This window comes from Pyricularia oryzae, chromosome 2 (genome assembly GCF_000002495.2).
Source record: "Pyricularia oryzae 70-15 chromosome 2, whole genome shotgun sequence".
NCBI lineage: Eukaryota > Fungi > Ascomycota > Sordariomycetes > Magnaporthales > Pyriculariaceae > Pyricularia > Pyricularia oryzae.
This window is the reverse complement of record NC_017850.1, coordinates 583851-596273: the sequence shown is the minus strand read 5'-3', so window position 1 is coordinate 596273 and position 12423 is coordinate 583851. Positions and strand designations below refer to the sequence as shown.

Below are 12423 nucleotides of genomic sequence, written 5' to 3'. Positions count from 1 at the left end.
GTCAACAAACAATAATACGTCGACCTAGTGACTAGATAGCCAAAGAAGAGGAATGCCAATTATCTGGCACAGCGAATAAGGGATGGCGGCCTTTTGGACGCCGCTCGACCTGAATGCCGTTGGAACTGGGGCGCATGGAGCGGGTAGTTGTTGATACAACTCAAGGCTTGCTCGATACATTGTCCTACGACTTGCTCATTCATTAATTTGGTGACAAGTTACTTTGACTTCACTATCAGTCGGATCTTCGATGAATTCCTTGATTTTCTAGGAATAATTTTGTTTGAGTTCCAAGACAAATCCATCGACGCTTTCGGTGACAAGCTGTCCTCTTTACCACGTACTGCGTGCGGTATTGGCCAAAACCAAAACGGCGATCCAACGGCGGGCGCGTTAAAACATGGCAGTGGGGAATGTGTGGAGACCACCAACTCGTTTTAGCGACTCCGACACCCGCAAACAGGTGCTTAATTTACCACGTATTCGTAGCTGTCTACCGCGTCAGTACATTTTTGCCACTATACCTTGTCCATATTCTCTCCTGTTGTTCCAATATCCTCTCTTTATAGTACTAACCAATTCATCTAGAGCGCATTGGCCTCATCGCACTCTTTTCCCCCAGCTGCGCAACCACCTGCCATAGAAACGGCTGTCTGCACTATTCACCACCTGTCAAAATAGTGTACACACAGCAGCAGTACTGCATTACCCGCTCAGTTCCGCAGGGGTTACAGGGCTCGATCCTCTCCAAGACCCTCGGGGCGGGCCTCCTTCGAGAAAGGGTAACCTGTGGGGCCAGAAGCAGCGAAAAGCGGTGTTGCTTTCCATTCCCCCGTCGATGCCACCTCACACACAAAAGGCCAGACAAGACCGCAACCCGCCGAGGACATGTCTTTCGCCGTGCCCAAACATGTGCCGTCGTTTACGAACCCGCAGCGAGACTTTGAGGACCGGCTTTGGGCGTCGGCGCGATCCGGGAACAACAACAGCAGAGGGAAACAAGGAGGAGGAGGAGTCTTAGGCAACGTCGGCGGCTACTTCGACTCGAGCAAGCGTAACGCCTCCCTGCCCATGTACAAAGACAAGCCGTACGCGTATCCGCCGTCGCACCGCCAGCGTCCGGTCTACAGGCGGAAGAGCGGTTTCTTACTGCTGCTGCTGGCGGTCGGGGCGCTCTTCTACTTTTTCGGCGGCGAGTCGCACAAGGAGAGGGTCAGGGCGCCGCTGAGGAAGCTCAGCTGGCTGTCTAATGACAAGAAGGCGCTACGGGAGGCGGACTGGCTCAAGAGGAGGGACCATGTAGTGGAGGCGTTCGAGCTCAGCTGGGCGGCGTACGAGAGGTACGCTTGGGGTTACGACGAGTTCCACCCCGTGTCAAAGAAGGGCAGGCAGATGGCCACGGGCGGGCTCGGTTGGATCATCGTCGACTCGCTGGACACGATGATGCTGATGAACCTCACCACTCAGCTCAGCCACGCCAGGGAGTGGATCGCCAACTCGCTAAAGTACGACCAGGATCAGGACGTCAACACGTTTGAGACAACGATTAGGATGATGGGCGGTCTGCTGTCGGCGCATTACCTCTCGACGACGTATCCAGACATGGCGCCGCTGAAGGACGACGACGAGGGCGCCCCTGGCGAGGACCTCTACTTGGAAAAGGCAAAGGACCTCGCCGACCGGCTCCTGGCCGCTTTTGACACGAAATCCGGCATCCCATACGCTAGCGTCAATCTGGGCAAGTTTCAAGGGATCGAGTCGCACGCCGACATGGGTGCGTCATCCACGGCTGAGGCTACGACTCTGCAGCTCGAGTTCAAGTATCTTGCCAAGCTCACTGGCGAGAAGCTCTTTTGGGACAAGGTGGAGAAGGTCATGGAAGTGGTGGACAAGCAGGCGAGCAAGACAGATGGTCTTGTGCCCATCTTCATCTCGCCTTCGACTGGAGAGTTCCAGGGTGAAAACATCCGCTACGGCAGCCGCGGCGACTCGTACTACGAGTACCTCATCAAGCAGTACCTGCAGACGAACAAGAAGGAGAAGGTCTACCTCGACATGTGGGATGACTCGATGGACGGGATGCGCAAGCACCTCGTGACGTACACTGAGCATTCGGGCTTCACCATCATCGGTGAGAGGCCAGACGGGCTGAAGGGTTCGCTGTCGCCCAAGATGGACCACCTAGTCTGTTTCATGCCGGGCACCATCGCGCTGGCCGTGACGGGCGGCAAGACGGAGGCAGAGGCGAGGAAGTCGCGCACGTGGACCAAGCAGAACGAAGAGGACATGCGGTTGGCGCGGGAGTTGATGCAGACGTGCTGGGGTATGTACAAGTACATGGCCACGGGCTTGGCGCCCGAGATCACCTTTTTCGAGATTGCGACGCCGCCGCCGGTCTATGGTGCGCCTCACCCGAAACCACCTGCTCAGTTGGACGCGAGCCCGGACGCCGAGTGGCGCAAGGACTTTGTGGTCAAGGGTCTGGACTCGCACAACCTGCAGCGGCCCGAAACGGTCGAGAGTCTGTTCTACATGTGGCGCATCACGGGCGACGTCAAGTACCGCGAGTGGGGCTGGGAGATGTTCAAGTCTTTTATGAACCACACGGCAGTCGAGGATAATGGAGGATTTACGAGTCTTTCAAACGCCAACACGATACCGCCCGAGACGCGGGATAATATGGAAAGTTTTTGGCTGGTGCGTATCTTCCTCCCCCCCCTCTACACTGCTTCTCCAGATCGTGCGGAACTAACCGTAAACATGCGTTTGATAGGCTGAGACGCTCAAGTATTTTTACCTGCTGTTCTCTCCCAACGACGTCCTTCCCCTTGACAGCGTAGTGATCAACACAGAGGCGCATCCGTTGCCGAGGTTCGACATGGGCCCGTTATTTTCGACTGGATGGAGTCGTGGTTCAAAGGAGGCCAAGACGGAGGATGCTAAGAGTGAAAAGTTATAACTATAGTTGAAATGCGTCTTTTTTAAGCATGCAAGCAAAAGACTTAATAATCTATTCCACTTAGTCTCATAGTTGGTCGTCAACATATTTCGTGGGCACCATTGTATTACAGCTTCATGGGGTGCTCAAATGGCACAATTTTTTGTCGACTAGAAAGTGTCTGATCTCGCCGAGGAAATCACCCAAGAATTACCTGACATCTGATGTTCTAGGGTCCAATAGTCGTTTTTTCTTCCCCCCCTCCTTTTCACTACAACGGGCCGACACGTGGAACTTGGACTCGAGGCAAGGGTCGAAGTCACCCCATGCAGAAGTGTATGATAGTTACGATCTAAAATATAAGACCAAACCCAATCTAAATGGGTCAAATGCTATCAACAGCAGCTGCAATGCAATGCTGTAGAATCAGACGGATCGTCTCATCTGTTGTGTACCCGACGAGGTGGAACATTTACAGCGAATTTAGTTTGCAACGGGGAACATATCCGTAAAAATCAAAAGTAACCAACGGGAAGGACAAAAAGCAACACAGTTAGTTGAGCCCCGCTCCCTACCAACCTCTCGGTATTTGACCAGCTACAGATGCTACCTTTTTTTCTCTCGTTCCCCAAAAAAAGTATTATCGCCCAGTTCTTGGCATACCACACTATAAACCATATGGCATCGCATTATCTCACGGACCCTCGGTGGGCAAATTCGGGAATAGGGGTAGGATTTTGGTCTACCAAGTATGCTGGGGTGGGATGCTGGCACACGAACGTGACTGGTGACTGTATGGAAAAAGGGCTAGCCTCGAGGGGGTTCTTGTCAGGATAAGAGGGATAACGGTCTGCGGGATGGCACGGAAGGGTCCAATAGGAGGCAGTTTGCCCAGACCTTTACCGAGAGTGACCCTGTTTGGTTGATTGATTGATTGTCTTTGCAACATGGGGGAGACCTGCAACACTGCGAGCGTGCATGGGAAATCAATCAATCATTTTTATGGGTTTGGGGGATTGCGGTTGGTAGGGTGTACGTGGGCGAAGTTGATTGCTACTTGTACATGTACAGTACCTTATCCTTGATCGGTTCCGAAGAAGAAAAAAAAGAAAAAAGAAGAAAGGGTAAATGTGGTATTATTATCCTCACCACCTCCAATCTCAGCTCCAAATCCCCAATCTCACTTATCACTTCACACATATTTGTTTTGTATTTTTATTTTGTTTCTGTTTTTCTTGTTTGACATTGGCTTTTCTTGATTGACACATGAAGCCTATTTCCATGTGTCATGCTTGCCACTCTCGACAAGGTCAGCTTTCTCGTCGTAGACACCGATCGATCGGGTCTATCTGAAATGGCATGCAGAGAGCCCAGTCATTGTTGGCACGGCTATTACTGCTCGCCTCTTGAATAATAATCTGCCCCGAGGAATACCTTGCGCGCACTCGCAAAGACTGACAGTGCAAAAGTTACCCGGAGAAAGTCACCAAGAGGATCAGCACCAAGTAACACTGAATTAAACTAAACCAGTTCGCCGCCGAGAAACAAAAAGCGCGAAAAAAAATAACATTGTCAGCATACATTACAAACAGTAGTATGCACACGAGAACCTACAGCCCGTCCTTATCAATACCAAAGAGCTCCCCACAATATATTCACATTAGCAACCAAACATATTCGTAACATAACGAACAAACCTCAATCACCACCCGGCCGATATTTTCACAAGCAAAAGACACAGTATCAATCGCTGTCCAAATCCACTTGCCGTTTCCTCAAGCAATCCCTATCCTATCCCGCCTGTCTTTAAGAACCCCCATTCCCCCGGATCCGCTCAGCCCACACAGCTCCACAACGCGACTCGCTGGGGTTTGTTTCAAAGGAACCCAGACCACAAGATCGCTCGCTCGCCCACTCACTTGCGCGCCTTACTTGCCCGCCCGCGAGCCAGGCTTGACCGCCGCCAACTCGACCCTGTCTGCGCCTGATTAGCGGTCGCAAGCAACGGCGAGTTCCGAAGCGAAGGCTGTTGTCGACCACGGGAAACCCCCCCAAATCGAAAGGTTGTAGGGGAGGGGACGACGGGGAGAGGAAACGAGAGACGGGGGGGGGGGGGGGGATAGAGGGGATAGAGTGTTGGATCATTCTCATCTAATCTAGCCTGTCGCTCTGTTATCTATCTCTCCACCGAACCAAAACGAAACCGCCGCCACCCGCTCGCCGGTCACCCTGTCTCCTTTCTCACTGTCTACCTCCGTCAGTCAAATACACAGCGCAGTCACAACTGCTGAGCAGATTTATACAACACCCCTCCGACCCAGCAGCATGCCCTCGGAGGGGGACATCGAGATGCACAGTCTCGCCGCCAAGGAGGACATAATGCTGGCCCAGCAGGGCAGCAGCAGCAACCACAGCATGCGCCGCGAGCCCATATACGACGACAACACGCGCGGCCCCAGCGCCCTCCGCCGCTGGGCCGACAGCTTCCGACGCGACCCGGGCATACGCATCACACCAAAGGAGGTCCCCCTGTATCTAGACCGCGATCAGGTGCACCACCACCACATTCACCACGAGCAGTACCACCACCCGCCGCCGCCACTACCGCCCCAGGTGCCCATGCGCGAACACGATGGCGAGCGATACTACGACCTGCGCAGCGCCACTCTGGCTACCGTCAACACTGGCCTGTCGCGCGAGCTCAAGGGCCGCCACCTGCAGATGATAGCCATAGGAGGCTCCATAGGAACTGGTCTGTTTGTCGCATCCGGCAAGGCCCTCGCCACCGGCGGGCCCGCCTCGGTCTTGCTGGCATATTGTATCATCGGCGTCATGCTGTACTGTACCGTACATGCCCTGGGAGAGCTGGCCGTCGTGTTCCCAGTCGCAGGTTCCTTCTCGGCGTTTTCGACCCGCTTCCTGGATCCTTCCTGGGGGTTTGCGATGGGATGGAAGTAAGTTGGCTTACCCGATTTCAGAATTGAAAGGGTTCATGCGGTAGTGGAAATAAGATGGAAACCGGTTTTGAAAATTTACTTTGTGGCGTCCGCTAACATGAGACAACCCGCCCGTTTCCAGCTACGCCCTGCAGTGGCTTGTCGTTTTACCCCTCGAAATAATAGCAGCCTCCATGACTATACAATACTGGGATCCCAGCGTGAAAAGAGCCGTGTTTGTGGCAATATTCTTGATGGTCATATTGGTCATCAACTTGTTCGGCGTCAAGGGATATGGTGAAGCCGAGTTTATATTTGCCATAGTCAAGGTGACGGCTGTTATTGGCTTCATGTGAGTACTAACGAAAACCTAAGCTCTTCATGCCGGCTCATACCCTGCCTGCATTTTTGTTCTAACGCGCAAACATTTTACAGACTCCTGGGCATCGTCATAAATGTCGGTGGCACCACAACAGAGGGATACATCGGGACCAAGTATTGGCACAACCCGGGCGCATTCAACAATGGCTTCAAGGGGCTCTGCTCCGTCTTTGTCCAGGCCGCCTTTGCGTTTGCCGGTACGGAGCTCGTCGGCCTCGCCGCCGCCGAGACGGCCAACCCGAGAAAATCTCTCCCGACGGCCATCAAGCAGGTCTTTTGGCGCATCACGCTCTTCTACATCGTGGCCCTGACCATCGTCGGCTTCCTGGTTCCGTACGACTCGAAACGCCTGCTGGCCAGAAACATCGCCGACGCCGCTGCGTCCCCCTTTGTCATCGCTATCGAGAGCGCCGGCATCGAGGTTCTTCCGTCCATCATGAACAGCGTTATCCTCATCGCGGTGCTCAGCGTCGGCAACAGCGCCGTCTTCGGCTCCAGTCGCACCTTGGCCGCCCTCGCCGACCAGGGCCAGGCCCCGCGCATCTTGGCCTACGTCGACCGCCGCGGCCGCCCCCTTGTGGCCATTCTTCTCAGCATGTCTATCGGCCTGCTGGCCTTTGTGGCCGACTCGGATATACAGCAGGAGCTGCTCGACTGGCTCCTCGCCATCTCGGCCCTCAGCTCCATCTTCACCTGGGGCAGCATCTGCCTGTCGCACATACGCTTCCGCCGCGCCTGGAGCAAAAAGGGCCGCTCGCTCGGCGATCTCGCCTTTCGCGCCCAGCCGGGCCTGGCCGGTTCGTGGATCGGCTTTTTGCTAAACGCCATCTTCCTCGTCGCCCAGTTCTGGGTCGGCGGCTGGCCGCTCCCACCCGTCACGGGCGAGGAGATGACGCCCCTCTCCATCGCCGGCGAGTTCTTTCTGCAGTGCATGGCCATCCCCATCGTCCTCATCATGTGGCTCGGCCACAAGCTCTACTACCGCACCAGCCTCGTCCGCACCGACGACATGGACATCGACACGGGCCGCCGCGACTTTAACCTCCCCATCCTCATGGCCCAGGAGTACGAGGAAAAGCTCAACTGGCCGCGCTGGAAGCGTCTGTATAGGTTCTTTTGCTGATTTTTCCATTTGGGATTTTCGGGGCGTTTATTTCTATTTTATTTTCTGCAACTTTCAAAAACCTGAAAGCCACTTCCTCCTTTTTTTATATGATTTTTCCGCCTCATGACTTTTTTAATGCGCCATTTGTGCTGAGACGGAGGCTCTTTGAACCTGGAGGGTTTGCCATCCGCAATGGCTGTTCTCTCTGTACTCTGCCATATTTCTCCTTTTTTTCCTGTATTTAATTACATATACCCCACGAACGTGACCATGAACAATACAACAATGACCTCGAAACATCGAGGCCATTTGTCAGAATATCATATTGCGGTGTTGCTGGTGAGAATCAACTACTATGCACGTATACCTCTTGGCTGTTCAAGTATCATGTGGTTAGGTACCTAATCCGGCGCTTGTTCACGTCATTCGGAATACTGGACCAGCCGTATTGGAACTTCGCCAAAGAGATTTTACAAAGGAAAGGCTTCCGAGAAAACTATGAAGTAGTAAATACATTCGCTAAAGCGACCCAAACACAAGTATTGTTAAACAAATCGGTCTCTATGCCGCAATCCCATCTCCCCCAAGCGAGTTTAATTTTGGGTACAAAGGTAGCAGACCTACGTATAAGAAAACAATAATGCGTACAACAGCCCCATACATCGCTTAAGAAAGATGTGGGAAAGGGTCGCAATCTAAAAAAAGAAAAAAAAAAAGAGAGAGAGATTTTACAGCAGGTTTCTGTGCTGTAAAGGAAAACGCCATGTACTCCTTGTTTTTGTGCGCGCTTGGCCAATGAAATAAACACAATAGAAGGTCATTTCGTAGCGTTTTGTATGCATCACATCGTCATCAATGCCAAATATGGACAAGGACAAGGACAAGGATAGAACAAAGGAGATGGAGCGTGACGACTATAGGGTCCCAAGACGAACGGCGGACCTTCAGATATCTGCGCTGCGGTGAGACTAGAAATCCCAAAAGCTACCCGCCGTAGGCTTGTGCGCGGCACCCTGCTTCTTTGTGACAAGGCGAGGGACCTCATCCTCGGAGTCGGGGTCTCCAAAGATGTAGTTGCGGGAGGAACCCTTCTTACCGCCCACTGTAGAAATTTATTGTCAGTGACTGGTCATCAGAAGTCCACTGCAGGTACCAAGCCCATTGTCAAACTTACTTCCATCGCCACCAATCGCGATGCCTTGGTCCTCCCCCTTCCTGCCACCAAGAATATCAGGTTGGCTGTTCTCCTTCTGGGAAACAGGGGACTTGTCGTATGCCGACCAGCTCGACTCCATCATTTTGACTGCCTTCTTGCGACCCTCGGGGACCCCCCTTGGGTTCTCTACCTGGTTAGCGCCCTGGTTGGGGCTGTCGTCCGTGATTCCAAAGTGGGGATCAAAGTCGCGACGCCTGTCCTTTACGTTGGTGATGTTGCCCAATGCGCGGGGGTCAGGACCGTCGGGAGTACTGCCATCCTCGTTGTACAGGTTGTTCTTGTACAGACCCAGGCCCTCATTGTGGCCCGCGCCTCTTGGGCGGCCGGCTGGGCGAGGCTCTCCGTCTGGACCGTCATCTTGGAGCTCAAAGTGTGTCTCGGCATCGCGTCGCGGCTTGGGCGGAGCAGGCCTGCGGGCGGCCGGGGTTTCGATGATAGCATCGTCGTTCTCGGTGCTCCAGTGCCTGACATCCTGGGACCGTTGAGGACGCCCCCGAGGCTTTTGCGGAGTAACGAAATCCTTGAAGTCCCACTGGCTATTGTGCTTGCCCCTGTTGACCTTGTCAAACTCAGTGCCACGGACGGGCGCATCCCGGGGGTCCGAACCGTCGGCGAACTCGAAATGCTCATACTTCTTGGGGTTTGGCTTGTACTGGCGTTCGGGAGACTTGTGATGCACTGGCGATTCCGGCTCGTCCTCCTCGTTCGTCTCGAACAGTCGCGGCTGCTGGAAGTGCTTGCCTGCGCCAGCCTTGGGAGCGAAGCCTTTTGTTGGCGAACCGGGACGGCCAGGGGAACCGTCCTCGGACTCCTCTGGCTCATCGCCCAAGATGTCGGTAAAAGAGCGCTGGTGGGGGCGCGACTTGCCTGCATAGGGAGAGACCACTGCTCCAATCTCGGCTTCCTCTTGCTCGGCGCGCGGAGCGAAGAGGTTCAGCGAGGCATGCGGGTCGCGCATGGCGTTTGTGGAAGTGGCACGCGAGCGAATAGGGAGGTCGCCACCGGAGGCATCGGCCTCACCCTTGATGCACTTGGCAATGAGCTTGATCTGCTCAGTGCTGTCGCGGATGGGCCAGTTACGGCCACTTCTACCAATGACATCGACCTGCTTGAGGAGCGAGCCCTGGTCCCATGACTGGCGGATTTGGACAATCTTGCCGTCCGAGTCGAATGCGACAATGTGGGTCTGTGAGGACAGGGTGGTTGGTTAGTGACGACCTTAAAAGGACAGACATGCGGATGAATCGGAGGGGTCGCGAGTAGTATTCTCGGGGCACACGTACAATGCAAACTTGAATCTTGCGGTCAGCCAGGAAATTGTCGTCTAGACCGGGAAGATATGGTCCTCCACTAATGACAAACTCAAGTGAGGTGTCCATCTCAATGGCCAGCGCAAGGCCATCGCGGCCCTCAATTGCTGACAGGAGCGTCTCTTTGTTCTTCTTGACATGGCTGTGCAACCCATTCAGGTGCTTCACAACTTCGCCGGCACCAGAGATGCTTGTCGTCGTCGTAATGTAGTTGAGCGTGGCTTTCTCGGCGAGGGCAGCCAAGTTTGGCGCAGTAAGAAACTGCACGTATGCGGCTTGTAGCGCCATTGTGATGCAGGATTCCGGCAAGGGTGGCAGCTGAGGTCGGGTTTCGGGGCTTTGGTGGGCAAGTCAAAAAGAAAACGGTGGCGTCGACAGCGACGTCTCTTCTGTGCGCCCAGCAGCAAGCAGGTGGGTTCTACAAGAAGCTTGACGAAGTCGATACCTTAATGGGTAAGGTAGGTCGGTAAGGTAGTACCTGGATCTAGGACTGAGGGTGAGGTGGTTTGGGATTAAGACCCAAATAGAACAAAAAACGAGTGTTTGTATTTTTGGGGGTGGGCAATAATCAACTCGCCCAAAAACGCGTCAAGCCTGTGACAAAAAAAAAGTAAACAAAGTAGAAGGGAAGAAAATCATAGGACGAAGAAAGCGACAAGTAGACGGGACCGGATGGACTATTTTGGCCAGCAAGGAAACCAAGATCCGAAACCTAGACGGCCGGGGCTGTCGCATGTAGGTACTTCGTGCAGGCCAATAGTGGAGTCGTAGGCAATTGGATAGAAATTGGGGGAAAGGGGGGCAACAAACAAACTTCTTGGTCTGTAGTTGACATGCATTACGTCGCTTGATCCTTCCAGGGTTGATGTCGTTTGTGATGTGAGATTACCCTCTCAAGTCTCGCCTTGCTCTGTGGGTCGTGGTGGGGTTCACTTCTTCTTCCTTCCTTGTCCCTGGGGCAGCTGGTACTAGTAGTCAAGGCCTAGAAGCAGTTGCAACGCAGGTACCGACGAATCGGCCCCAGATCGTTAGACCCGCAAGAGCTTGTGCCCGTTTTGCTCTGCCATCTCGGCCAAGCCATCCGTTAATTCAGTCGCATCAATCTCGGCCTTGCCCGCAATTTACCAGATGGGCCAGACCCAATTGCTGTGCAAACATTCTTCTTTGCTCAAAACTGGGCACACATTATCACTTGCTTTGCTTTGCAACTCTGTAATTAGCAGGCCTCAATGCAGCGACGACAGGATCGCAGTTACATCCCGCTTCATGAACCGAACTATCGGCGGCACAAGAAATGTTCCATGATGGATGGCGGCATAGGGTAGCGCGCGCCTTTGGCTAGCCTTACTGTGCTAGCGTATCGCCAAGCCATACCCTTTGTACCTTTGTCTTGCCTCACCTTGCCTTTCACCCAAGGTGACATGACCTGTGTGTGCCATTAACTATTACTAGCACCTGCGAAGTTAGATTTTACCGTACTACGGGGTACGCGGCAACGCGAGCATTAGCCAAAAGAAAAAGCCACACTCAAGAAGGGCGTTTCAGGCCCTACGGTGCCCAGGCAGGCCTTGTTTGTTTCACCTTCTCACATCGTCTAATCGAAAGCCACAGCCCACAACCCATTTGTGTTTGTACCATCTGCATTAAAATGAGATCGACTTCAAGCTGGGTCACAACAGCTTGCAAGAACCCATCATGCTAACCTATGGTCCCTACATAAAAAAAACAAAACAAAAAAAAACGATTGCAACCAAGACTCTAATCTCAATCGGCATATTCGATAGAATGTCATCTGATAGTCGGCAGTTTCAGGTCAGGCAGGCTCTCAGCGCATATCATCATTCTACATGGTGGCATGGCTAAGCAGCATGCAGCTCCACAAAGAGCCGCACAAACAACGGCCAGACATGCCGTCTGCGTCAGCCTACGGTAGGGACTTCGAGTGAAGTTGCTTTCTGTTATATAGCTTGCGCCCTAGCCCCAAAACCTCGCTGATCGGCTATCTATATAACCACGATGTGTCTTGAATTGATGTCATCCCAATCACCCCCTTCCATACCACAACACACAAGAAACCATGGTCGTCCAAGTCTCGTGTCCCGCAAATGCGGGAACTCACAGCCATGCACCCTCTGCCGAGCAACCACAAATCCCAACCAGGCCAAAGGTTCACTCGATGCGTTATCACACAAAAAACGTATACGTTGGCACAACGACTATGCCATCAGCATTCTCGGTCCGACCTGCCGCCGGCACTAGCGACGCAGACGAGACTAGTGATTACATAGTCGAGCTCTTTTACCATAGCAACCGAGCCTGCAGTCTTTACCGAACCGAGGACGACTTTCGAGTCCTTGTTAGCGGGATTCTATCGAACAACGTAGTGCCCAACATGCCTTCGCTGTCGTCACCTCCAAGAGTCCAGGATCTGGAGGCCGCTTTGGCGCTTTCAATCCGAGCAGACCGAACTGGGTGTGCGGTCGAATATTTTCTAAGGCGGCGCATGGAGGACTGTGGTGGAAGCTAAATTGAGCACC

General features: G+C 53.4%; 4 protein-coding genes across 4 annotated transcripts; 3 read left to right on the top strand and 1 right to left on the bottom strand.

The window, feature by feature from the left end:
* The first annotated feature begins 496 nt into the window (after positions 1–496).
* On the top strand, positions 497–3219 carry MGG_11408 (endoplasmic reticulum mannosyl-oligosaccharide 1,2-alpha-mannosidase). Its single transcript, XM_003713411.1, has 2 exons — positions 497–2697; positions 2774–3219. Exons 1-2 carry the CDS (start codon positions 889–891, stop codon positions 2957–2959), a joined length of 1995 nt encoding a protein of 664 aa, XP_003713459.1. The 5' UTR covers positions 497–888; the 3' UTR covers positions 2960–3219.
* A 1823-nt stretch (positions 3220–5042) lies between these two features.
* Positions 5043–7674, top strand: MGG_11062 (general amino-acid permease GAP1). Its single transcript, XM_003713410.1, has 3 exons — positions 5043–5892; positions 6017–6226; positions 6310–7674. Exons 1-3 carry the CDS (start codon positions 5264–5266, stop codon positions 7376–7378), a joined length of 1908 nt encoding a protein of 635 aa, XP_003713458.1. The 5' UTR covers positions 5043–5263; the 3' UTR covers positions 7379–7674.
* Positions 7675–7718: 44 nt separating this feature from the next.
* MGG_11061 (uncharacterized protein) lies at positions 7719–10747 on the bottom strand. Its single transcript, XM_003713409.1, has 3 exons — positions 9860–10747; positions 8535–9762; positions 7719–8462 (listed from the first exon to the last, which is right to left on the bottom strand). Exons 1-3 carry the CDS (start codon positions 10172–10174, stop codon positions 8329–8331), a joined length of 1677 nt encoding a protein of 558 aa, XP_003713457.1. The 5' UTR covers positions 10175–10747; the 3' UTR covers positions 7719–8328.
* A 1216-nt stretch (positions 10748–11963) lies between these two features.
* On the top strand, positions 11964–12413 carry MGG_11409 (uncharacterized protein; the record flags this gene model as incomplete). Its single annotated transcript, XM_003713408.1, has 1 exon — positions 11964–12413. One exon carries the CDS (start codon positions 11964–11966, stop codon positions 12411–12413), a length of 450 nt encoding a protein of 149 aa, XP_003713456.1.
* Positions 12414–12423: the final 10 nt, after the last annotated feature.